The sequence below is a fragment of the Chelonoidis abingdonii genome, chromosome 1 (assembly GCF_003597395.2).
Source record: "Chelonoidis abingdonii isolate Lonesome George chromosome 1, CheloAbing_2.0, whole genome shotgun sequence".
Lineage (NCBI taxonomy): Eukaryota > Metazoa > Chordata > Testudines > Testudinidae > Chelonoidis > Chelonoidis abingdonii.
This window is the reverse complement of record NC_133769.1, coordinates 96,614,961-96,641,709: the sequence shown is the minus strand read 5'-3', so window position 1 is coordinate 96,641,709 and position 26,749 is coordinate 96,614,961. Positions and strand designations below refer to the sequence as shown.

Sequence of the window (26,749 nt, the reverse complement as noted above, 5' to 3'; positions counted from 1 at the left end):
CATGGAGCTGCAGCAGCAAAAGTCACAGCCAGGTCATGGCTTGCATGATTATTATTTTTTTATTGCTCATGACCTGTCTGTGACTTTTCCTAAAAATAACCATGAGAAATCTTATCCTTACCCATGATTGTTGAAAAGATGGCATCAAGCAGAGTGTCATCTGCCTAGTGAGAGCAGCAGAGCTTATAGCATTTCACAGTCTGCCCTGGGGGCAGGTCTTGAGGAGGCGGCGTGATAGGGTAGATAGGACTAAAGGCCTTGGAGAAGAGAAGTTACCATTCACTGCTCTCTGGGGACCTACCCAAAAGGAATAATAGAATCCTAGGACTGGAAGGGACCTCCAGAGGTCTTCTAATCCAGTCCCCTGCACTCATGGCAGGACTGAGTATTATCTAGACCATTCCTGGCAGCTGTTTTTCTAACCTGCTCTTACAAATCTCCAAAGATTTTTAAGAGCTGATTATGACTGGGAATGACTAGAAGCAGCTTAGAGCAAGTCTAGCTACACCTACCAGAGCCAATGAAATAAATGCCTGCCCCCTCCTTGAATCCCAGCTTCCATCCTCTGCTATTCTTGGGTCATTTTCTATTCCTCATAATCAGCCTCTTTCCCCGCAGTTTTCAAGGCTCCTGGTCTTATGTCATGTGTCATCTCTCTTTCTCACACCCCCAGCACGAGTCATGTCTGAACTCTTGAGAGATGTGCTCCAAACCCCGCCCCCACGATCAAAAAATAACATGTCTCTTTAAATCCAGAGTAGCAGTTATCATCCTAAATCCCTCCCGCCTCCCCCTCTCTCAGCATCTGACGTCAGGAGGAAGGAGTGTATAACGTGCGAAGCTCAGGGTGCAACATCACACACGCCAAATATTTTCAATTCATCAGGAGCCTCCAGCAGCCCGACGAGAGGAGGGAGGGGAGAGAAGAAAAACCTCGGAGTGAGGCTGAGCGTGGAAGGACCGCTGCTCCCCGCAAGGTAATAGCGGAGCCTTCATCCACTCTAGGCACTGAAGCTTTGTATATTACAGCTGCAGGAGGGGTTGTAATTGACTAGGAGGGGAGGGGAGGCGAGGCAAAATGCGTTTGGTATCCTCTGGAATACTGCCCTAAGAGACGTAGGTGTGCAGTGACTCATCCTCGGAGATTAAACAGTTGTGCTGAGATTGAGGAGAAGGTGTAAAATTAAATGTGAATTAACTTTCCCCTCCTATTTCTCTCTCTCTCTTCTCCCCCTCCCATACCTTTTTTAAAAAAAAAATCCTTTGGCATCAGGAGTAGAATTGTGTGCGTGACTTTTTTTTTTTTTTTTTTTTTTTGCTGTGGGTGAATAGCTGTAATTTTGCTACGTCTGGTATCTACTCTGTCATTTTCAGAGGTGGGGGTGCGATTTGTTAAAACTGCTCCTTAATGACGTTTTAAAGAGGGGTCGTTTTTGTTTTTTTGACTGACTAAAATTGTTTCCTGAAAACAGCAAGTCAAACCTCCAAAGGAGGAAGGAAGAGGGTGTATAGAGACATTAGCTTGAGGTATTAAAACAGCCACTCTTCCCATTAAAAACAAGCTGGGTATCTTTTTTTTTATTATTATGCATTTTTTTTAAAAGGGCTAATCAAGACTCCATGATGGCTTCTCTTTCCAACCCCCACCCCTTTGGCACCGGTAGCTTGTTTGTTCTCTCCCCCATCACCAGCCCCAAAATCCAGTAGCCTAGCACTGACTGAGGCTTTTATAATCTAGCTATAGAGGTGACATTTCTATTTTACCACTAATCGGGCTGTTCTGTTGTAGACGTGGCTGCTCCTTAGAGGGGTAAGTGTGATCAGCTCAAGGGATGGGAGCTGTAAAGATGTAATCCAGGAAATGGTTGATTTATTTATCTTATTGTGATTCAGCTCCCTAAAGGAGCATTTAACATCTAGGACATGTAAGTGAAAGTGCTTGCTTGTGATGTGATTTTACTCTTGCTTGCAGGACACTGTAACCAACCCAGGCAGGGATAGGAGGCTTTAATTAGCATTGGATAGAGACAGCATTTATAAAAACCTGCCAGACACCAGAGCTCTGATCCGACAAGGAGGGAGAAAGGAAGAAAGAAGGGCAATCTGTAAATCAGTGCAGCAGACCTGTTTATAGTAACCTATTTATTTGATCACTGCATTTCCCAGATGAGGACCCATTAGAATAATCACCCATGGGAGCAGCCCATTCCAGCTTTTGGACCAGTGACCTTAAGTGAGTGTGTATATTAAAATGTAATTTTGTTACTGAACTCTAAGGACAAACTAATTTTATGTGTGTATAGACCTATATCAAGAGAGATCTGTCTGTCTAGACAATTTGGTTTTGGGGCTGTTAGACCAGCTTCATGTGTGGCTACAGACCAGAATGCTTCTTTCACTTTTCTTGGCCCATACTACCGCTATCTCCTTGCCTGAGTCCAGGGTGGGCCAAGAATGCTTTCTAGGGTGAAGGAAACATACATGGTGGTCTCCAGTTTGGCAGCACGCTCCCTTTGATGCAGTAGTGGGCGAGGGCCAGGGGGATTTTCAGTGAAATGTTGCAGGGATCAGCCCCTTCTTAAAACATATCATTATGCATGATCTGGAAGAGGTGGTAAATAGCACAAGGAAACCCGCGATGGTTCTAGACTGGGAGGAGTTGCAAACACTAGCGACCTAGATAAGTGACAGAGATGGGCAGGAAATAACTAAATGAGATTCCAGAGGAAAAATAATCTGAAAGCAGCTAGTCTCTGGAAGGGAGGAGCTAGGGAAGCAGGAATGTTCAAACAGACCAAGGTGTGAGAGTGGATAGCACATTAGATGTGAATTTGTGATGGGCTATACCCACTGGAAAAGCTGATGCAACATGGGGTTGGATGTGCAGAGGCATCCAAACAGAGAGCAGGAATGTAGCAGTCCCATTTATCAGATGTCTTTGGTGTAACCACCCCTGAAATATTGTTGCCTTCTGGGCACCTCCTTACCTGAAAGATCTTGACAAATTGGAGGTAATATGAAGAAGAGCAACAGATATGATTAAAGGGCTGGAGGCACTAATTCACAGGGGCAAATTAACCAAACTAGCTATGTAGACCGTAGCTTGGCTGAATGACATCTGAGGGATTTTCTTTGGTCCTGTACTGAGGGGGCTATTATCTTTTTCAAAGCATCCTTCCCATATTTGGAGGTACCCAAAGGGTGTTTAGTTAAAGGAGGTCACAGCCAGCTCCCAAATGAATGTGTCTATATTTAAAAGAGAGATTTTTTGTTTGATAAATTGTGGGCCCTTCCGATGAATGGGGCACAGGGAGCTCTGGATGAAAGCTGATGTGTCTATAGCCTGTCTTGAATAATTGAACTAAGTTTTTGCATATTCTTTGGTAGAACAGTCTCTTTTTATGTCAGTGATGCTTGGAAATGTTCCTTTTTTCTTTCTTGAAGTAGCTAAGGTAGCTGTCACTCATGCTGCTGCAGGAGAGAGTAAACCTGCAGGGTTCTGGACTATTGCAGTGCTTTTAATGAAATATAAGGGGTTTTGTTTGTTTGTTTTTCAATTAGAACGCAGGCTGCTGAGCCTGCTCCGCCAAATGAGCTCAGAGTGTGAAGCCTAGATGCTCAGGTCCTGGCCTCAGATGGCTTTCACCGGTCCTACTGTCCAAGCAAAACCACTGAGTTTCTGTTCTCCTCCAAAGGGAAATGCTTGGGGGTGAATGAATCTGTTAGCCCTAGGCAGGGGGCTGTACTGGAAAACCTCTTGACTTCTTCCATTTCGTGCAGCTGCGTTGGTGCACACAGCATTGTGCCCTGGAAGTGACCTGGATTCCCTTCCCTTGGGCAGGTCTGCCGTTCAGATTTCCATTGCCAAGGCTGGTAGTGGTTGAAACACTTGTGAAGGAAGCACTCTTAGCCCCATGGCAGCAGGGAGCATGGCTGTTGGGGGTGTGGAAGAGGAGCAACGCAAGGTGCTTTTCTCAACGACCCTCCTCCACCTTGCCTGATACAGCTCTTGCCACAAGAATGGGGCTGCTGGGATCTGAAGGGGAATCCTGCTGGGGAGGGGCATGAAATAGGCTTTCTCTGTGCTCCCAAGCCCCTCTGCATCTCCCTCTGGCCAGATAGGAAAAGCAAGAACTCTTATGCTGATACATTCACAGCTCTTCCAATCCTCTAGTGCAGGAGTTCTCAACCTTTTTCTTTCTGCCCCCTGCCCCCTCCCAACATGCTATAAAAACTCCACAGCCCACCTGTGCCACAACTGGTTTTCTGCATATAAAAGCCAGGGCTGGCATTAGGGGGTAGCAAGCAGGGCAGTTGTCTGGGGCCCCATGCCACAGGGGCCCCCATAAAGCTATGTTCGGCTTCAGCCTCGGGTGGTGGGGCTCGTGGCCCCGAACTTCAGCCCCATGCAGTGGGCTTTGGCTTTCTGCCCTGGGCCCTAGAGAGTGTAAAACACTGGCCCTGTTTGGTGGACCCCCTGAAATCTGCTCATGGCCCCCCCAGGGGACCCCAGACTCCTGGTTGAGAACCACTGCTCTAGTCCATCTTTGCCATGGCTTTAATTTCCTCCATTCCTTTGTTTGTGGTGAGGCTTCAGATTAGGTTGCAGTCAGTATGACTATCCCATAGTGACCCACTGTGCTAAGGTTTCCACCCTGCTTGACTTTGAGCACACTATCCCATGTCTTGGGACCCTTAACAGGTTTCTGGAATGGGGGAGGGCTCTCCTGTCTCTCTGAAACAGAGAGTGTGGATTGTTTCCTTGCAGCAGAGATGGATGTGGAAAGGAGGGTCCCTTCCCTGCTTGTGAAGCCCACAAGACAAATACTAGGACTGCTGTCATGAGGTGTCTTGGCATCAGTAGTGCCTGAAATAAACTCAGGGCACTTGAATGGGCCAGTGGGCATTAGCTTCACGGCACTGCTGTGTGAAGCTGGATGCTGCCTTGTGGATTTGGGGATGTATGGGGAACACCATATGTAATTGAAGACGAGGTGTAACATAATCATACCTGGCATTCCCACCTCAGCCCTGCCAAATGCCCACACTCCTCAAAAGGAGACCCTGAGATGCAATCTCTCGTGGTGGGAAGCCTGGACTAGGTAATGCCCTTTGAGTCTTGTCAGTGTTGCTATTTGACTAGCAAGACATCAGGGCCAATCTCAGGAGCTGGTGGATTGGAAGTTGCTGGGAGATGCACAGGCTGTGGGAGTCAGGACACTAGCTGACTGCCTGGCATCCCTCCCTGCCAGACTGCCTCTGCATGGCCGGGCACTCCCCAGGTAGGGCAGGCAGCACAGCTCTGAGCTGCACCCAGATGCATTTTTGCCTCTCCCCTGAAGGAGCCCAGCCCTGCCTGTGGAGGCAGGCTCCAATGAGATGCTCCCTGAGGAGCTTGCTCGCTGCTGCCCTGGTGCTCCTGACTCTGCTGCTGCTCCTTAGCCCAGAGGCAACGGGTGGGGTGGTCACGTGCCCCCCACCTTGAAATTGTGCTCCCTCCCATCAAGAGTTATGTGTCATCTCTATTGGCAGATTATACCTGGGGGAATTCTGTGTGCACGCAGAATTCATGTGCCATGCAGAATGTTTTTTCCCCACAGAAAATACATTCTGCTGAAGAGGTGCTGCAGTTATGCCTTTCAACCACCAGGGGCTGCTGTGGCACCAGAACAGAGAGCAGTTACTCCCCGGGCCAGTCCCAGCTGTGGATAGGGGAAAGAAGAGGTTGCCTTTCTCTCAGTGCCCCGCTCGTGGGGCCAGGTCAGGAGGCACAAGATATGGCGGGGGGATGACACACGACAGACAGTGTGGGGCGCATGGGGCTGCTGGGGAGTCACAGACTGGGGTTCAGAAAGGCTAGTGGGGGCATTGGTGCTGGAACACTTTGTACTGGGGGGCGAGGAGCTGAGAGCCACTGAATCAAACTGTAAACCCTGTATATGATGCCCCCCCGGCTTGAAGAGGTTTCTTTCAGCACCTACGTTTGAGCACTGAGGAGTGGAGGGGATGACAGACTTAGGTGGGGGCTGAATGGGAATGGGGGTGCAGGGACACATGGGGCTGGGGTGCTCTGGGGCTGGGAGGGGGCAGCAGCGACTCCAGGCACCAGTGCTCCACATGCATGCCTGGGGCGGCAAGGCATGGGGGGTGCCCTGCTGGTCCCTGCGAGGGCAGCAGTTAGGCTGCCTTCAGCGGTTTGCCTGCGGAAGGCTTCCAGTCCCCCGGATTCAGCGGCAATTCAGTGGCAGGTACGCCGAAGCCATGGGACCAGGGACCTCCCGCAGGCAATCCGCCGAAGGCTGCCAGCCTGCTGTGCCTGGGGCAGCAAAAAAGCTAGAGCTGTCCCTGGGAGGGAGGGTCACATGCTGCCTGGCACTCAGGGAGTTGGGGGGTGGGGTGACAGCCACAGGGGTGGGGGGACTCTGGATTTTGGCAGGACCTTAGGTGGGAGGAGCGAGGCCTTGGGTGTGGGCTAGCCTCCCTGAGCAGGCTGGTCACCTGCTGCCCAGATTCAGATGTGCCTGACTTAATAGGAGAGGCTGGGGTCAGTCAGCATCTGCACAGTGGAGGCTCCCTAACAAGCCCTCCCTGCTCCCCAAAAAACTGTTCCTTACTTCTCCCACCCATATCCAACAACCCTGTAAGTGCTGGGAAGGAACCTGGGTGTGAAATTACTTGCCTCTCCCTCAGCTCCTCCGTTATCCCTGACTTCCGCAAGCCTTTACACCGCTTCTGAGGGATGCGGGAAATATGGTTCTGTACCGGAGTTTAAATGAATTATTACCCAGAGTTCTGTATGAATAAGCCTAGCAGGGAATCTACTTGTCAAAAAACATTTCCTGAATCTCTTGTGTTGTCTGTATTGTTACAAATGTACTTGCTGACAGGTATTTAGAAATAAACTACCAAAATAATTGAAACTGTCATGATCATATTGTTGTTTTTGACAAATAAAATATGCAGAACTTTGCCAAATTTTAAAATACTCTGTTCAGAATTTTTAATATCTTGGTACAGAATTCCTCCAGGAGCAGCAGCTGTATAGTGCCATGGGAATGCTGAGCGCTACTTTATATCCCATCAGCTGCCTGTGTGGCTCTTTCTGTGACAGCCTCAATCTCTGCCTCCAGTGGCTCTTCCATATTCTTACAAAATGTCCCTTCAGCCCATCCACTTAGGCCAGGGACAAGAAGCTTGTGTGGGGGAGTCCTGGTTGTCATGGGTCTGCCCCACAGCCTCATGAAACAACTGAAGAATCCCAAAGAAGTGACAACACAGAGATTGACGTGTGGTCGAATGATGAGACGTCAAGGAACAGGTGGGAGATGCTAATGGAAAACAGCATTGGCTCTGCCAGCAACTTCCTGTGTTTCCTTCCTGGCTAATGCAGATATTTGTGCCTTTTGGAATGAGATTTTTTTTCCTCCCCAACACTTGGCTACTTCTTCTGCCGGAGCTTGCTTGTGATGTTCCTCTCTTACGGCCACAGAAGTGGTTGTGACGTTACAGGCGTTGTGTTGGGTGACTGACTGCCCTCCAAGATTGACTGGGGGAAGACAGAGAAGGTGGGACCCCGAGGGAGAGACTTGGGCGGTGGGGAAGATGATCCCTTTAGTTTCAAATGCCAATATCTGAGCAAAGGGAAATGATGCTACAATAATCCCAAATGCCGAGCAGGCGGAATGTACAGAGATTGTTTTATATAAATATTAAGCTTTGCCATTCTATCAGGGTGGGGGTTGCGTGGCTTGAGGAGTGTTACTGCCAGTGACAATCCAACAATGTCTTCGGCGGGGGAGTGACAATTAGAACCCACAGGAGATGAGGTTAGGCCAACAGAATATTATCTGATTTGGAGTCTGGCCAGGATCTTATTGTGAACAACCCTAATTCTAAGAGGTGCCCTGGGATCTATAATGACCGCCAGTGACCAGAGCCCTGGCTTCCCGTCCTTTGTAAAACACTGGAGCAGAAGTGAGCAGGCTTCTACTGTGGTCCAGTCCATTTTGGAGCCCGTCTCTTGAGTCCCCAGCCCTCACCTCTCTGCGTGTTAGGTGGCAGCAATCCCTGGCTGTGTCACGCAGTGGTGCGGCTTAGGGGGTTGGCACAGATTCCCCTCCTTCAGCCTTCTGTGTTGTTTTGCAGCGCGCTGGGTGGTGTTTCTCAGAGATAGGAAGCTGTCCCTGTGCCAGAGCTGTGCTCAGTGCTGCGTGTGGGAGGGGAGGGGAGTACACGTAGGAAGGGTGGAGGGGCTGTCCAAGGCCACTGGAGCAGACAGGAGAGAGGCAACGCTGTTGCTGGGGCACAAACAAGCCTGGAGGATTGACCCTTGGATCCAGCAAGACCCTGGCAGAGGCAGAAGAGGTGAGAAATCACTGCTGCGGGGGCTGATCTGGAAACCAGGGGCAGCCAGGAGGAGGGGGGAAGAGAAAGGCAGGTGTTGGCTTTGGCTTAGTCTAGGGACAAAGAGGATCATCCAGTGAGGCTTGTTTGCAGACTCCCTTAGGGGTGGAGTCTCCAAGTATAAGTGTCTGATAGACAATTTGATGGCACCCCTGTGAGACTCTTGGCAGGGAAAGGGCAAGCCCTCAATGGGAGTGGGTCACTGGAGAGCACCAACAGTCCAAAAAAGAGCTTGGGGACAGTTCTGAGGCAGGCTCCCTAAGTTGGCCTGTAGTACAAAGTAATGAAGTGCCATTATCCAGCAATGAGAGAGATGCCACTTCTTGGAGATCACTGTACGTCCCAGGGGAAATCCAGCTTGCTCTTCTGATCTGTCCTCCCCGCCTCTTCCCGAGTCTGAGGGCAGGATCTGAGTGTGGGGGCGGAAGGAGCCCTCAGACATTGTTAGAGTTCAGATGCCAGAAGAAGGGCAGGAGCCGTTAGTTTATTTCAGACTGATCTGAGTGATCTCCCATTGTGGGAGATCTTAGACTAAATGAAGGACCATTGAATGCCCCGACATCCCCCATGGGGCTGCTTCTTGCACTGAGGGACTTTGAGAGGGTGGGGTGTGCCCAGTTCCTGCACCTGCCTCCAGTGAGTTCTGGTCTCTGCATGCTGACGGCGTGCCTGACTAGCAGAGGATAGAGGGTGTGGTGGGGCGGGAGAAGGTAGAAGGGATGTCTGTACGTGGACAACACTATTTCAGCTTTGATTACTGCACTGCCTTGCTTCCTGCAGGGATTAGGGCAGGCAGGGAAGGTGCTTTGTTGGGACTGTGCCACTCACTGCTGCGCACGTCCTCTCTGACATAGCCTTTTCCAGCACACGGATGTTTCTGCCTCTGCTGCCCAAAGAGCAGGTCACATGGTGTCCTGCAGGCCTGGATGGCTGAGGGGACAGATATGACACCCAGCCTGTCGCTTCTCAGCCGCTGGCTCAAGTGACCCCTGAATTGACAGTGACTCAAAGCTGCTGACTGTTCTGTGGTCCATATGTAAAGACTTGTGGTGGGTTGGAGGGGATGTTGGCTAAATTCCTAGCAGATAGAGGTCCTTGTTATAAAGAGCTACCAACACAGCTGGCTCCCTTCTTGACTATTTGAGCAAAGAGGCCAGAGATTGCCATGAACAGGGCCAAAACTGAGCATGGAGACAGACTCCTCCTAGCCCAGATCAGGAGGATGGCCTGGTCCTTGTGGGTAGGGAAGCCAGCAGTGCCACTCCCCACAATGTATCTGTTCTGTGGCTATACAGGATACTACTCCAATGCTACCACCCCAAGTGCTCAAAGCAGGAGCGTGGCTTAAAAAATTCAAATAACAACAAATACTGGGGTCTTGTTCTTTGCCATCTGAGTTTTAGCCCTTTTGGTGACACTATCATCATGTTTTTGCGCATTTCTCCGCAACCAGGAAAGCTAGAAACTTTCTTTTAAAGGAAAGCTGAGATTCTCCTGAAATCCCTTGGCTCCATCAGCTGGAGCTTTAGGCAAAATGCCAACTAGTGCAAGTCATCTGATAAAACCAGGTGTTGGCAACATTGCCATGCTCTAGGGCTGGACAACATTCAATTTATACCCAAAAGCTGCTGCTGCGGTGTCTCCTGAGAACTTCCCCACCCATCTTCCCATTCACTACATGAGAGGCAGGGAATGGATCTATCACTAGATCTAGTGACATATGACCTTATGTTCCCCAAAGATACTGCACCCAAAATGCCAGCTGTATCCTAGCAAAGACTTATGGTGACGTGCTTGCTTCTTACTGGAGGCTGGTCACATGGCTTCAGAGAAGGCAAACATGGCATATCTGGAGGTAAAATCAGGGTTAATCACTGTCTTTAACTGGATTGAAAGCACTGGTCTCAAGCAGGCACAATACAGGTGCTGGGCAACCTTCCTTGCACAGCTCTGCCAATACATTTCACTTGTGAGCTGCAGTATCCCCTGCTGCTGCAGACCTGACCCTGTCCTTGCATCTTCCAATATACCTTTGTCTAGACATCTGGAAGGTGCAGATCACTATGGTGTCTAGGCACCAGAATAGGAATGAAGTGATGCAAGAAAATTAGCATAAGAGACTTCGAAGCAGAAAACTCTGCAGTGCAGCTTACTATGTCCCTTCCTGCTGTTCTAGCCCCGAGGCCCTGCTCTTCCTCCACCCAGCTCTCTCAATACATTTTGACTAATTTGTTTTCCCTACTGGGGCTCTCTTTCTCCCCCCCCCCAGTTCTGCAAGTGTGCTGCGGTTTCATCCCAAGCAGGGCTGGTCTCAGATGGTTGGTCAAAACTTTTTTTGACTAAAAGAAAAGGGGGCTCAGCTAGAGGGTTTTGTCTTGGGCCCACAGAGGGCTGGAGTAAGGTATTGTACCCTGATAGCCCCAGGCCATGGGGCCTCTCATATGTCTGCCCCTGTGGCTCCACCCCAACTTGGATTGGTGATAGCAGGAGGACCCCCACTCCCTTCCTAGAGAGACAGGGGCAGCAATATGGGGCCTCTTCTTCCCAACCCTCCAGAGGACAGCAGGGATTCTGTCTTCTCGGCCCTCTGGAGAAGCAGGGGTGGCAGACTGGGATCCCCCTAGTACTTAACTCAGCAACCAGGATCTACCTGCTTGGGTGAAAGGGCAGGGCTCCTAGATGCACCTCTGTAGTGCTGTTCTCTTAATCAGGCTGTCTGGCTAAATCTGTGTGTGTCCTGTAGGCTGTAGCTCTTAGAATGGAGTGGGTTAGAGGAGGCTGTATGGTACCATGTTGTAGCAACTGCTGCTTCCCCTTGGGGAGAAGGAAGTAGAAAAAGTCCCCTCTGCTGAATGTAGGAGCCAGAGGGCTCTGGTGCAATCGTTGGAGTGATGGTGCAAGAAGTTACCTAATCCCGACGTTTCATTTCAGTGGAACTAGATGATATTCTACAAACAGTCAAAAAGTCCCATTCCCCTGCCTCCCCATGCTATGATGTGAGCCAGTCTGGTTCCAGTGAGAGGAGAATGGTAGGAGGCAGGAAAGGTGGATGGGACTGGGAGAAGGGACAGTATAGCACATTTGTGGCCATTTGGAACTTTGTTGTCTCTCTGCTGCACACTATGACTGTTCAGACCTTCCCCTGGGGATGATGGGTGAAAAAGGCTGATCATACTGCTCCAAAAGTACAGCCCCCTATGTCGAAGTTAACGAGACTCTCCACAGATAATTAGCAGTATAAGGCCTATGATGCATCATCATACTCAGAGCTTAAGGCCAGAAGGGACCCTCAAGCTCTCAATAGATGCTTTGTTGTATATCACAGGCCACCAGCAAACCCCCGCCCCCACCACTACATCTACCACTCAAATTAGACCAAAGTATTACCAATCCCACAGGAGACTGGCAGAGACCCTTTGGGGGTGGCGGTTCACCTCCCTCCGCAGCATGGGGCACAAGTCACTTACAGGTTTAAACTAGAGTAAATGGTGGAGTCTCTGTAACTTGAAGCCTTTAAACTATAGGGTGACCAGATAGCAACTGTGGGGGAAAAAATGGGACGGGGTGGGGGATAATAGGTGTCTTTATAAGAAAAAGTCCCAAAAATACGGGACTGTCCCTTTAAAAATGGGACATCTGGTCACCCTATTAAAACATGATTTTAGGACTTCAGTGACTCAGCCAGAGGTTATGGACAATCTATTACAGGAGTGGGTAGGTCAGGTGCTATGGCCTGTTATGTGCAGGAGGTCACACTAGATGATCATGGTGGTCCCTTCTGGACTTAGTATGAGAGTAGACTCTTATGTGCCATAGGCAGAGATTAGGAGAGACCGAGGTGCACCAGTGGCTGACGTCTCCACAAGAGCAGGGAAATGATTATCTATCTGCATATACCTCACAATCCTGGCAAGTGACCTGCACCCACACCACTACAGAGAAAGGTGAAACCCCCACCCCCAAGCCCCTGGGTCCCTGCCAATCTAACCTGGGGGAAATTCCTTCCCAGTTCCACAGATGATCAGTTAGGCCCTGAGCATGTGAGCCAGAACCAGCCAGGAGAAAGGGAGGGATGGGGGTGAGTGTGTGGGAGGGGGGGGAGAGAAATATGCTCAGTACCATCTCAGAGCCTAGCCCCACCCATCCAATGTCTCGTCTCCAGTGGTGGCCATCCTTGATGCTTCAGAGGAAGGAGATTAAAATAAAACCCTCACAGAATTCATTGTGGGAGTATGTGTGTTGTGTGTGTGGGGGAATCCCCTCCTGAACCTGGCAGGTGATCCGCTGACACCCCAATGCATGAGCTTTAGGAACATAAGGCACCAACTGGAAGTGAGCCCCCGGGGCAGCCGAGCCCTCTCCCCTGCCATCACAATCAGCTCCATCTTTTATAAGTGCACTAAGAAATTTGTCCAGCACTTTCTTAAAGCTAATTACGTGGTTTTTTGCCCCACAGTTCCTAGTGGGAGGCTCTTCCAGAACCTTGCCCCTCGGTTGGTAGAAGCCTTCTTCTAATCTCTAGCCTGAATTTTGTTCATGGCAGGTTTATACCCATTTGTTCTTGTGCCATCATTGTCCTTTAGCTTAAATAGCTCACCACTCTCCCTGGTATTTACCCCTTCCCTCTAGCAGTGTATTGATAGAGATCAAGCATATTCACTCTCAGCCTTCTTGCTAGATGCAGCAAGCCAAGCTCTTCCATTCTTCTGTCATCAGCTAGGCCCTCCATTCCCCTGACCATCCTGGTAACTCTTCTCTGCACCTGTTCCAGCTTGAATTCATCTTTCCTGAACGTGGATGACCAGAACTGTACATGCTATTCCAGATGAGGTCTCGCCAGAACAATGGCATTAATACTTTATCGGTTCTGGTGCCACCTATCAGAAGGCAGCGTTAGGCATCGGCACTAGCCGGTTCATCACAACAGGAAGTCCGTGAAGGATGTGGAAGAGGTCAGAGGATGGTGAGGAAGCCGGGGAAGGACCCAAGGATGGTTTGAAGTGGTTAGGAACATGGCAAGGAAGCCACCAAAGAGGGTAGGAGTGATGATGAGTTGTGATCTCTGCTTGCCATAGCTGTGCTGGCAAAAGCTTCTCTTGTCAATGTGGCTATACCAGTGAAAGCACAGCTTTGCCAGTACAGTGGTGCCCACGTTAGAAGGGCTTTGCTGGCATATTGGGAAAGCGCTCCTAGCATAGGCCAGGCCCGCTTCCTAGAATGAGAGCAACATGGGCTTGGTATTCAGGACCCACAGAAGCTGAATAAAGGGTTTGGGGGGGGATCCCAAGTAGCAATGGCAGTGTTCAGATGGGAAATGGTTAGGGTATGGATACAAGTGTCATCTAGGCCAGAGCCAGGATGAATGCTGGCAGTGTTCTGGGCTCAGCAACTTGCAGAGAAAACAAAACCTGTGGGAGGAGGGTGGGAGTCTGCTCGACTCAGCTTCTTTCTTCCTGAAACTGGAACTGATCTAGAAAACTTCCCCAAAGCCCTCTGCACCTTCTCTTTTCAGAGTGGAGGGAGAGGACTCCCTTTATCTGTGCACCAAGGACTCTGTTCCTTCCTCAGGAGGCTATGCACGAGTTTGGAACTGAATTTCAAATCTCTGGCTTTCCTAGGGTGTTAAATGAGCCCAGCTAGAGGTGGTGGTGGTTTAATTACAAATTGGGGGCGTGGAGCTAAGCTAGCCTTTCAAAGCTTCATTCCCCAACACATGCAAACCGCACCTACCCATGAGCCCTGCACGTGGTATCTTTCTCTCACCCCTCCCCTGGACGGACAAAAGTGACTTTTCCTTCTGGAACCTGACAGCATCATGTTCGCAGCCTCTGTACAACTGCCCTGCTTCCCATGCGCACAGCCTGGTGCAAGTGCTTTGGAGGACAGGTTTAACATTCGAAATGGTCTGGAGTAAATAGGATGAAATTCAATAAGGACAAATGCAAAGTATTTCACTTAGGAAGGAACAATCAATTGCACGCCTACAAAATGGGGAATGACCGCCTAGGACAGAATACTGCGAAAAGGGATCTGGGGATCATAGTGGACCACAATCTAAATACGAGTCAACTGTGTTACACAGTTGCAAAAAAAGCAAACGTCATTCTGGGATGTATTAGCAGCAGTGTTGTAAGCAAGGCACAAGAAGTAATTCTTCTAGTCAACTCCACTCAGATTAGGCCTCAGCTGGAGTATTGTGGCCAGTTCTGAGTACCACATTTCAGGAAAGATATGGACAAATTGGAGAAACGTCCAGCGAAGAGCAACAAAAATGATTAAAGGTCTAGAAAACATGACCTATGAGGGAAAAGAAGACTGAGGGGGGACATGATAGCAGTTTTCAAGCATGTGTATGGCTCTTACAAGGAAGAGGAAGAAAAATTGTCCTATCCCCAGAACAAGAAGCAATAGGCTTAAATTGCAGCAAGGGAGGTGTAGGTTGAACATTAGGAAAAACTTCCTAACTGTCAGAGTGGTTAAGCACTAGGATAAATTGCTTAGGGAGGTTGTGGAATCTCCATCTTTGGGGATTTTTAAGAGCAGGTTGGACAAACACCAGTCAGGAATGATCTAGATAATTAGTCCTGCCATGAGTGCAGGGCAGGGCAGGCTCCAGGCCCCAGCGCGCCAAGCATGTGCTTGGGGTGGCATCCCGCAGGGGGCGCTCTGCTGGTTGCCGGGAGGGCGGCAGGTGGCTCCGGTAGACCTCCCGCAGGCGTGCCTGCAGAGGGTCTGCTGGTCCCGCGGCTTGATGGAGCTTCCGCAGGCACGCTGGAGCCGCGGGACCGGCGAGCGGCAGAGCACCACCCCCGCGGCATGCTGCCGTGCTTGGGGCGGCGAAATGGCTAGAGCCGGCCCTGGTGCAGGGGACTGGAGTAGAAGACCTCTTGAAGTTCCTTCCAGTTTTGATTCTATGGTGGACAGCTACTCACGTCGTGCATGTCCTGGTAATCCACTTACCTGCACTGCATGAGGGCATGATCACTTTTATCCGAGCTGGTGCCAGCTAAGTTCTGTTTGGGATGATTTCAGGTATGTGATTAGATAAAACGAATACATTTGTCTCTGGCATATCCATCGTGCCGCTACCTCTGAAGGGGTCTGCTGCACCAGAGGCTTAAGAGTCACTCATTCGCTGCTGCAGTGCAAAGGCCTTTGAGCTGGACCGCGGCAGCAGTTTAAATGCAGAGCCATAAAACAGTTTGAGGTGTGAAATAACCCCAGCTCCAACGGAAGCTGCCGTTGGGATTTGCCCAGGACACCCCTCCATTTGGGAAATGCTGAGCTTTCCCCACATGTTAAAGTGAACTCCAGTTTAAAAACAAAACAACCCACAAAGTGATGCATCCACAACAGCTGCCTCCCGGTGACATCACATATACACATACACATCAACCAATTGCCCAACAGGATAGAAATGTACAAAAATAACCTCTCTAAATGCATCTTGCGCCATCAGAGCTAGCACTACTGTGCAATTGGGCCAAGTGCCAAAAACAGTTGAGATCGTACTCATATGGTGATTTCAAAATGAGTAAACAACTAGCTCTGGGATTCTGATAATGCAGGGGTGGGCAAACTTTTTGGCCTGAGGGCCACATCTGGGTATGGAAACTGTATGGCAGGCCATGAATGCTCATGAAATTGGGGGTTGAGGGGGTGATGGCTTTGGCTAGGAGTGTGGGCTCTGGGGTGGGACAAGAAATGAGTTCAGGGTGTGGGAGGAAGCTCCAGGCTGAGGTGCGGGGGGGGTGGGGGCTCTAGCTGGGGGTGCAGGCTCTGGGGTGGGTTTGGGGTACAGAAGGGTGCTTTGGGCTGGGACCGAGGGATTCAGAGAGGGATCAGGGCTGGGGTCAGGGGTTGGAGCGTAGGAGAGCATCAAGGGTGCAGTCACAGGTGCCAACTTCTCATGGCACCAGTGGGTGCTCATGCCCCCCATGGCCCTGCCATGACTCCACTCTGTCCCGCCCCCATTCCAACCCCTTCCCAAAACCCCGTCCCAACTCCACGTCCTCCCTGCCCCTATTAGACCCCTCCCCAAATACCCACCCCAGCCCCACCTCATCCCCTGAATGCACTGTGCTTCCCCTCCTCCTAGGGTTGCCACGTGAAACAGCTTTTTTGCAGCAGCAAGTGCTGGGAGCCAGGGGAAAAAAGCGACCACGTGTCGCACTCAGGGGAGGAAGCAGAGGTGAGCTGGGGCCTATGGGTCCAGGCTCTGGGCTGTGCTTACCTCAAGCAGCTCCCAGAAGCAGTGCCATGTCCCCCCCACCCTCCGGCTCCTATGCAGATGCTCAGCCAGGCAGCTCTACATGCTGCCCTATCTGCAGGTGCTGCCCCCGCAGCTCCTATTGGCTGTGGTTCTCAGCTAATGGGAGCTGCGAGGGCAGCGCTTGGGGCCAGGGCAGCATGCAGAGCCCCCTGGCTTCCCCTACACATAGGAGCCAGAAGGGGGACATGCTGTTGCTTCTGGGAGCCATGCGGAATGGGGCAAGCCCCAGACCCTACTCCCCAGCAGAAGCTTGAGGGTTAGATTAAAACATCTAGTGGGCCGAATGCAGCCCCTGGGCCATAGTTTGCCACATCTGTGATGATAGCTCTGATTCTGATTTCAGCTAAGGCCAGATTGCCCACAACAGTATCTGATTTCTCATTCTTAGCATAAAGTCTGGCACCTGAGCATTGCCAGCTCTTGCAATTTAATCACTTGTCTCTCTGAATTTGCTCTGTCTTAAAGCCCTAGCTTTATTATGTGAGACTTTCTAGCCTTTGTGGCAGCAGAAAGAAGCTTGAGAACGTGAACGCTAAAGGTTCTAAAAACAGAAGGTTTCCCCCCGCCCTCAATTTTTAAACATCTCATATTATGCCAATCTCACGATTCCTGATTTTTGACTGTCATAGAACTGGAAAGGACCTCGAGGGATCTTCTAGTCCAGTCCCCTGCACTCAAGGCAGGACTAAGTATTATCTAGACCATCCCTGACAGGTGTTTGTCTAACTTGCTCTTAAAAATCCCCAGTGATGGAAATTTCACAACCTCCCTAGGCAATTTATTCCAGTGCTTAACCACCCTGACAGTTAGGAAGTTTTTCCCTAATGTCCAACCTAAACCACCCTTGCTTCAATTTAAGCCCATTGCTTCTTGTCCCATCCTTAGAGGTTAAGAAGAACAATTTTTCTCCCTCCTCCTTGTAACAATCTTTTATGTACTTGAACTTCTTCTCCAGACTAATGTCACAGAGTCCCTGGGCGATGCTCTGGAACTGCTCCCCGCAAAGCCAGTCAGGACTCTGGGGAGCCTCCTCTCCCTTGGAGCAGACTTTTTCAGGGCAAGAAGCTCACACGTCTTCACCTCCTGGGCCTCTCCTTAGAGAGGCAGAGAATGCTGAATGCTCCATGCACTTCCCACAGTTAGCCCGCCTTAGCAGGGTCCTGGGGAAGCCACAGGGTCCTGCACCCCCACTTCGCAGTCAGATGTGACTCTCAGCCCGCCAGTAAAACAGAGGTTAATTAGATGATAGGAACACCTGTCTAAAACAGAGCTGGTAGGCACGGTGAGCCGGACTCCTTAGCTGCGTCCATTCTGGGGGGCCGTGAACCAGACCCCCACATCTGCACTTCACTCCTTGTCCCCAGCCAGCTGCAGACTGCCAACCCCCTCCAACCCCTCCTCTCTGGGCTTTGTCTCTTTCCCGGGCCAGAAGGCCACCTGACCTCTTCATTCTCCCACACCTTTAGCATCCCCTTACAGGAGGGAAGGGCCTGGCCATTAGTTGCTAGGTGACAGAGAGTGGGCCAGGAACTGAGCCCCGCCCCCCCCCACAGTATTCAGAGGGAACATTAAGAACAGCCCCACTTCATCACAACTAAACAAACTCAATTTTTTTCAATCTTCCCTCGTAGGTCATGTTTTCTAGACCTTTTTGTTGCTCTTCTCTGGACTTTCTCCAATTTGTCCACCTCCTTCCTGAAATGCAGTGCGCAGAACTGGACACAATACTCCAGCTAAGGCCTAATTAGTGCACTGTAGAGCAGAAGAATTACTTCTCGTGTCTTACTTACAATACTCCTGCTAATACATCCCAGAATGATGTCTGCTTTTTTTGCAACAGCATTGCATTGTTGACTCATATTTAGCTTCTGGTCCACTATGACCCCCAGATCCCTTTCTGCGGTACTCCTTTCTAGGCAGTCATTTCACAATTTGTATGTGAGCAACTGATTGTTCCTTCCTAAGTGAAATACTTTGCATTTGTCCTTATTGCATTTCATCCTATTTACTTCAGACCATTTCTCCAGTTTGTCCAGATCATACGTCTTTCTGAAGAGCCAACTGACATCAGCAGGCATAGAGGAGCTTAAAATCTGCATGGAAACCTTTACAATGGGAAACTAGAGAAAGAAACTACTACTTCCATCCATGCAAGGTGGATTGGGAAACAAACTGTGCTCCCAAAAAAGGGATCCGGGTGTTGTCAACTCTCAATATCCACTTCTGCTCTGTGGTTCAAATCAATTAATTGTTAGTGTTAGCATTAGCATTGTTAGTATCTAGTGCCCTGACTGAGATGGGGTGCTAGACACTGTACAGCAGCACAGAGTCCTTGTCCTGAACAACTTACAATGTAAATGGCTGAGTCAAAGGGTCAGAGGGGAAATGGAGGCACAGGGGGGAGAAGTGACTTGCCTGGGGTCACACAGCAGATCAGTGGCAGAGATGGTAGGTCAATGTTCTATTGCCAAGTCCCAGGAGAAGCACAACTTTTCTAAAGCAATAAACTGATAGGTTTCTTTAAAAGTTGGAATCTCTCTGGCTCAGTGAAGATGTTGTTGTGTGCCTGGGCATGGCCAGGCTGAGTAGGAAGTCTGGTGAATGGTCATTCTGCAGCATGTTTCCCTCAAAAAGGCATAGAATCACAGAATTGTAGGGCTGGAAGGGACCTTGAAAGGTCATTTAGTCCAGCACCCTGCGCTGAGTCAGGACCAAGGAAACCTAGATCACTCCAACAGGTGTCTGTCCAGCCTGCTCTTAAACACCTCCAATGATGGGGGTTCCACAACTGCATTGTGACTTTCTATTGACTGAGTATCCTTAAGGGGTCCCTCTGGGGTTTTCCAGGATATGGAAAGTGTCTGGGAAATCCCCTAGCAGAAGAGGAAGAATGGGGCACGGGTACCTTAGCTTACAGAACCATCACTAGATACCCGTTCTAGCTCTTTCTTTCTGATGTGTGGGGGGAAAATAACTTGAGACAATTAGCTTAGCAGTAGGGGATTAAGTGGGAAGGCAACAGAAATGGAGAAGACTGTTAAAAGAAAGAGGTGATGACAACAATGTAGTCAACGTCAATGCCAGTTTGTGAGGCACAGCGTGAATCTGGGATGACAAGACAAAAACGGAGATGATTCTATTCAGTGGAACAGCTTCCATGGGGTTCACTTTCCTTTTGGCTAATCTTGAGTTGGCCTATTCTATGTGCCTTGATGTTCACAAAGCTTATGTAGATGGGTTGGGAGGGAGGATAAAGGTTTGTTTCCTCCAACAGCAGATACATTTCTGAATGCTAGTAGAAACTCTTATTCATATTCCAGTAGCACCTAGATCCCAGCAGAGATGGGAGGAAGGGTGCAGCATTGGGCCCATGCTGACCTCTCAAATCTGCTTGTGGGATTTAGAAAATAGTGGGAGAGAGTTTCAAAACTGCCAAAGACACCCACTGAAAACCAATGGGAGTTGTGCTCCTTAGGCTAGGTCTGCGCTAGAAAAGGTGTGTTGGTATAGCTAGGCTGCCAAACCCCCTGGGGTGGATGCAGCTTACATTGGCAAAGGCATGTTTTTGCCAAGAGAGCTTATATTGGTTCCCAAAGCAAAATAAGCTAAACTGATAAAAGCACTTTGTGGTGTGTTGGAATGTTATAACAATGGAAAATGTCAGAATAACTGGCTCCAATGGAATTATTTAATCAAAGATTCACACAGCACCGCACAGGATACAGAAAGAAAACCTGTCTTCCCACACCCTGTAGATGGTGAAGAGAAGGTAGTTTGGGCCCCTTAATCTGTACCTGCTGGAATGCTGGCAGCGTTCATTCCCAATCTAACTCCCCAAACCTCTGTCCCTTATAAGGTGTGAGACAAAGAACTGCCTTTTTGGAGGGAAAAATACTTTCCCATGATTAGTTTCACCCTGTTTTGCTTGTGATACCTTATCTTACCTAATTACTTATGACATTTCTGGCATGGCTGTCCCAGGTTCCATGACTGAGTAAGACTAAAGGGCTTTTTGATCCAGTCATTATTACTGACAGCTGTGGCAACTGGCAGTTCTTAATGAGTTAAAAATACCTTTCAGTGGGTCATTATTTCACCCCTTACAGAAAACATTTGCAATCACAATTACCTCTTATTGCTCAGAGAACATAACTAGATCATAATCATTCCTTATAAATTACCTAGTCTTATTTATTATAACATACTTCTGTAGGCACCTTTCATTAGTTTTGAGGGGCCCCTTCCCTGGGTGTCTGGCTATATTAGTGCAGTCAGGGTAAAAGATTATACATATTCCATTGCTGAAGTCAGTGTTTCCTTCATCCATTCGGTTCAATTGAAGGACAAAGTACTTATCCATTTCAGTAGATATAAGGCACTAAATATATTGATTCACAACATAAAAAGGACTTTGGTTAGCATATAACAATGATGAGAGTTTAACATTATAAATCATAAAGCTAATATTTACTACCATCTTTTATGCTGGTACAACCACTGCTACACTAGGCCTTTTGCTGGTACAGAAATGTCACACACAAATCCCACCCCAACTGAATTTACTACACTTGCAAAAGTTTCTAGTGTAGCCCTGCCCTAAACCACATCTGAAAAGTCCCACCCCATATGTCTAACCAGTGGGAGTTACCAGTAGCTTTGTTCTATAGGATGACATTTTCAAAGCCTGCTAGGGGAATTTAGCTGCACAGCTCACATTAATTGCAATGGAGGTAGTAGAGCTAAATCCTCCTAAATTCACCAGGCAAGTTGTCGGGAAAATTCCTCCCCAGCCCCTACATAGAGAATATCTGAAGTTTCCTTCAAGCAGAAGTAACAAGGTTGTGATCCCTCCCGCAGCTCTGACTCTCAGCAGTAAAGGGATTGGAGACAGGTCCCTCAAGGCAACAGCAAAGTCAATAAAACTGAGTCAAATGGGCAGCCAGCGGCAGTTCTTGCAGCTCTATCCAGCCTCGTCACTCTCTGGGTGGGGCCCATCTCTCCGATGATGTGGGTCCTGCAGCAGCAGCCACAGACAGATTGTTTTCTAACCACAAGGGGGGGAGGGGGGAGAGATTACCTTGACTTTTTCCCTCACACACCTTGGATTACAAACTGTACTCAGTGCTTAAGGGATCTGACAAACATATGTAGGGGGTCTCATCACCTCCATGTGTGTCCATTCACCTGCCCAGCAAGTGATTCTGGCCCCACCAGTTCTGTCCCCAGACTCACCTCTGCAGCTCATGGGGTGGTTTACCTCTCTTTCCCAGGCCACTGAGGGGCAGGAACAGGGTCTCCTCTGCCCCTTCCCAGGCTGGATGCTGCAGGGAGGGAGAGGGGTGAAGCCATGACCGTCCTATTGCTCACAGGAGCAAAGGAGGATTTGGGACTACCCAGAGCTGCTGGGTGCTTTCCACTTTCTCCTTTCCCCTCCCCTCTTGTGAGAACAGTGTGGGTTCTGGGGTGGAGGATGATAAGTGGGTTCTTCCTGTGGCTGTGGGGGTGTGGAGCCCAATCTGGCGGCTGCAGGAGTGAAACGACACAGGAGCTTTTGTAAAAAGCTGTGCTTAACGCATGCCCCACTGTGACCCAGCTTGATTTCAAAAACAACCACCACCCTTATCCCCAGGTCTGCGACCCATTCCCACTCTGCCCGCACCTCCATGCTGTTACCACACACTGCGACTTTGGGGTCTGTACAGACTCGCAGGGAATGCCGCCGCCTACCATGTTGCCAGCGTCACCTCTACAGCACCCAGCTTTTCCTTGCTGATCTCCAGCTCAGACACTGGCTAGGCCTGGCCCTGCTCATCTATGAGATAGGGTGCAATGGTGGGGTGGGGGGGTGGGGGGGCGGCAATTGGCTGCAGAGCACAGAGTCTGTTCTCTGTATGTTAGACTGTCTCTTTCTCTGCTTTGTACCATAGGTTGAAGTAAGAGCCAAAACTGTGAGCTCGCTCTCCCCTTCCTGTTGCCACTTTCCCCTCCAAAAGACGGATCATCCTGCCAGCCACGCCATGTCGTCAGACCCAACCACCCCTCCGACAGTCCCAACCCTCCACTCCCCAAAGTCGCCTATCTGGCCCACCTTCCCCTTTCACCGGGAGGGAAGTCGGATCTGGGAGCGGGGCAATCTTCTCCTCCGGGACCTGCCCAGCCCCCTCCCCACCAAAAGAACCAGAACATACTCTGCGTAAGTATCTGGCTTATGCTGCTGAGGGTCGGATGGGGTGGTCACTGCGCAAGGAGCGATAGGGCAGAGTATAAAAATCCTGTGAACTGCTCCAATGTGGGGGAGCAATGGGAGAGATTGTGGCTGCTGTTTGTGTGTGATTGCACCCAGACACCCACTGGGGCAGTCTCCCTTTGCTGGTTTAACCACAGTAGCTCACAGACAAGCAGGTATTCCCGGAGCTGTGCTGACCTGGATGATGCATATGCACAAGGACTAGGAAGCCAGGGGAGGCAGGGCCATGAAGAGTGTGTTTTTTTTGAGTGTGTGCTGCAGACGGGAGAACAGCTGATGTGTAACTGAGCTGGCACTTGCCCTATGGTCTCTGCAAAGGGGTAGGTGTGAAGGTACTGTTACACACCAACAATGCTCATGGTGAACAAACTCCAACCCATGTGCCTGGGTGCCCTAGGCAAGGAAGGGATCTGATGCCTCCACAAATAGCTCCCTTACCCACCCACCCTGCTGGTTCCCTACTGTCATCTCATCCTCTAAACAGAGATAGCGGTACCCACTCAAAAGCGCAAGGCAGGCGCTTCTAACTTCAGCCCCCCTCCCTCCTAGAACCCTCTGCACTAGTTAGTGATGCTTCAGAGGAGGTCCTGAGGGAACAGATGCAAAGGATTCTAGGCTCCCAAGGACCCCTCCCACACTTCCCCCACAACTGCATAAAAATGGGAGCTGCCCCTTAGCAGGATGGGGGAGCAGATAGGCAGACACTCTGGGGCTGGTGAAGAGCTGCCTGGGACTGGCACTTTGGTGGGTGATTGGCAGAGTGCTATTCCAGTGGTGCCGCTTTAACATATGGCACCCTAGGCTGCTGCCTCCCTAGCTGGTGACCACCTGACATGGTGAGTGCGTGGCTGAGCCCCCCACCCCCGTGTGCAGCCCACAGAGCAGAGGTTGAGAGAAGTGCTCTGTGTGACATAGGAGGCCCAGCCCTTTCAGTCGCATAGTGACTGATCTACCTGCCCCCCTTGAAGGGAGGCTATTGACTGGCTATGGTCTGTTAATTCTGTAAATAGCTGCCTGATTTCTGACTCAGGCTTTTCCTCTTCCACCCCCTACCTCCCTGCTGCAGCGCCAGCAATACCTGGGTCTGACAGGATGGATTTGGGATTGTCCATTGTGGAAAACCACTTCTGGCAGAGGAGAGGGTCCTAAAAATCTGCCTCCTGGTTGTAATTGCAACCTTGATCTTCAGCGAGAACATGATTAACAGTGTCTGTCCTGCTAAACTGAGTGGCGTCTGTGGCAACAAGAAGACCCTGTAAACAACTGACACTTTCAAACAAACTCACTTCTTTATCCCCAGTGTGTGGTTCTAAATCTGGTATTAAGAGCTTCAGTCACTTTTAGTATCTAGCTTCTTGGCAGATGGAATCTATAAAAGATACCCATTACCCCCGGACTGCCAGTTCAGTGGTCCTGGGAGCACAAGACTATGATCCTAATAGTAAGGGACATCATGTTGTTTAGAAAAGTGGTGACACAACACTCTCCTGGGCTAAAGATATGGTGAGACTGATTGATCTGGCTTCTTTAAGTAGCACTGCCCAATGGTGTCTGTTTTTGGAGCCAACTGTGAGACTAACTTCACTTCTTTTCCCCCATCCTCTCTCCTTCCCTAGGACAGCTCGTGCCTCCGCTGGCCCTGTCTTCAAGGGCGTCTGTAAGCAGTTCTCACGCTCCCAGGGCCACGGCTTCATCACTCCAGAGAACGGCACAGAGGACATATTTGTACACGTGTCTGAGTGAGTCCTGTGGGGCGTGGGAGATAGTCTTTCACCTTGAGGGCACTGCTAGGCCTGGGAGGACTGGATATCTGAGGGGACTGCGAATGGGACAGGATCCTTTAACTTGGAGGTCACTGGTAACAATAGATGGGAATGACCAGAAAGTGTTGCCACTTGATGGCTGTTTGGGGCCTGTGAGGAGTGAGTTTGGGCTAGAGGGGCCAGGGGGATCTGAGGTCAGTTTGTTGTGGAGATGCATTCACATCACACAAATAGCCACGATGCCGGGTGTTAACTGAGGCACGAGGGCTAGCTGATGAGATTGGTTATGGAGGCCTAGGACTGGTTAAGATCTTTGGGGGAGGGATGGGATGACTCCACTTTGCCCTGCCCCTTTCCAGAACTGGGCTCTCTAGATTGGAGGCATAGTGTGTGTCATCAAAGTGCACATGCTGCTGCTGGCTGGGCAGTGCCTGTTCTGGGGATAAAACCTTCTCCAGGAGTCTGAATCCTGTGTCCCACCACAGCAAAACATTCACTAAGGCTGGGATTTCCAATGGGGCCCAGGGAATCAGGGGCCTGGATGCCATGGGCGTGAGCTTGCTTTTACCCCATTGAAGGACCCCAGATAGCAGGACTCAGCCTGGTGCCAGAGCCCCTCATGGCGTCATCCTGTAGCCAGGGAGAGGAAGAGCTGTCTCTGATGTCACAGGGCACAGCTGATGTCAGATCTTCAGGAATGAAACATTTGTCTCCACTTCCCCCAAGAGCAGCCTGTGACCAAGGACATCACTAGTTCCTGATTATTTTTTTGGCTTAGGTCTCGTTTCAGCCCTAACCATCTGCCATGTCTTCCTCTCTTCCAGCATCGAGGGGGAGTATGTTCCCATGGAAGGAGACGAGGTCACATACAAAATTTGCCCCATTCCACCCAAGAACCAGAAGTTCCAGGCTGTGGAGGTGGTGCTCACCAACCTGGCCCCACACACAAAGCACGAGACATGGTCTGGCCAAATAATCGGTTCCTAGGCTTTGGGTGGAATCTACATGGGCTGGCTCAGTCTGGAGGCAGAGTGGGGGTGAGGGACAAAGTCTGGGACAGCTGGTGTGGGGGGGAGAGGGGCGGGATCACATTTCTTGTTTGCAAAGTGACATGTAGCCGTATCCATTCTGTGTCTTTTTATAAGATTACATTCTTGTTTGTAACTGCGTCATCTTGAGGGCGGAGGGAGAGGCAGAGCTGCTTTGGGGCAGAGTCCCACTTTCCTACATGTCATGAGCTTGTGTGGCCTTTCTTCAAGGACATGTGCAGAAGCGCCTGCTTCGTGTTGGGAGAGGAGAGATGTAAACCCAGCAGGAGTTGATGTCAAGTTTATTTTATCCTGCTGCCTATGCGATCCAAACTCACCACTCTTCCCTGATCCCAACTCCTTCAGGAAGCTCCAGATCCCCCATGCAGGGGGCCAGGACAGCCAGCGTTCCAGCCCCCTAACTCCCCCAAAGCAGGCGCTAAGGAGAGCCAGGGGGAATGAGGAGTGGGCAGCAATATCCCTGGAGAGACTGGGCAAGGAGGCATTCATCATTTGAGGGGCAGGGCAGCCCCACAGCAGGGCCAGTGCAACCACTTAGGCAAACTAGGCGGCCGCCTAGGGTGCCTAGTTGTTGGGGGTGCCTAAAAGCCTGCTCAGGCGAGGAGGTGGAGTGGAGGTGAGCTGGGGAGTGCGGAGGGCCGCCTGCAGTAATGGGGAGGGCCACACAGGGGAACTGCTCCCTGTCCCAGATCACCTCCACTCTGCCTCCTCTGCTGAGCACACCTCCCCACGCTCTAAGTCTCCTCCAATCAGCGCCGCAAGCCTGGGAGGGGAGGAGAATTAGAGCCATGCCAGCATGCTCAGCGGAGGAGTTGAAGCTGAGTTGGGGCGGGCTCCCTGGGTAGGGTTAGCTGCGCTGCAGGTGGGAGGGGCTCCTGGGTGGTTAGCTGTGTGTGGGGTGGGTAGCGCTGTGGGGGGGGGGGGTGGGGGGCGGCGCAAGGTGGAAGTTTCACCTAGGGTGCAAAACTTCCTTGCACTGTCCCTGCCCCACAGACTCTTAAAGAAGCAGGTAGAT

At 50.3% G+C, this 26,749-nt stretch overlaps 1 protein-coding gene across 2 annotated transcripts; it reads left to right on the top strand.

Annotated features, from left to right (window-relative positions):
• Window positions 1-842: 842 nt before the first annotated feature.
• Window positions 843-26,561, top strand: CSDC2 (cold shock domain containing C2). Of its 2 annotated transcripts, none has more exons than XM_032787335.2 (4): window positions 843-977; window positions 22,603-22,868; window positions 24,539-24,661; window positions 25,510-26,561. In XM_032787335.2, exons 2-4 carry the CDS (start codon window positions 22,693-22,695, stop codon window positions 25,670-25,672), a joined length of 462 nt encoding a protein of 153 aa, XP_032643226.1. In that variant the 5' UTR covers window positions 843-977; window positions 22,603-22,692; the 3' UTR covers window positions 25,673-26,561. The 2 variants fall into 2 exon arrangements, with proteins under 2 accessions (XP_032643226.1, XP_032643217.1); XM_032787326.2 differs by lacking the exon at window positions 843-977 and adding an exon at window positions 8,233-8,364.
• Window positions 26,562-26,749: the final 188 nt, after the last annotated feature.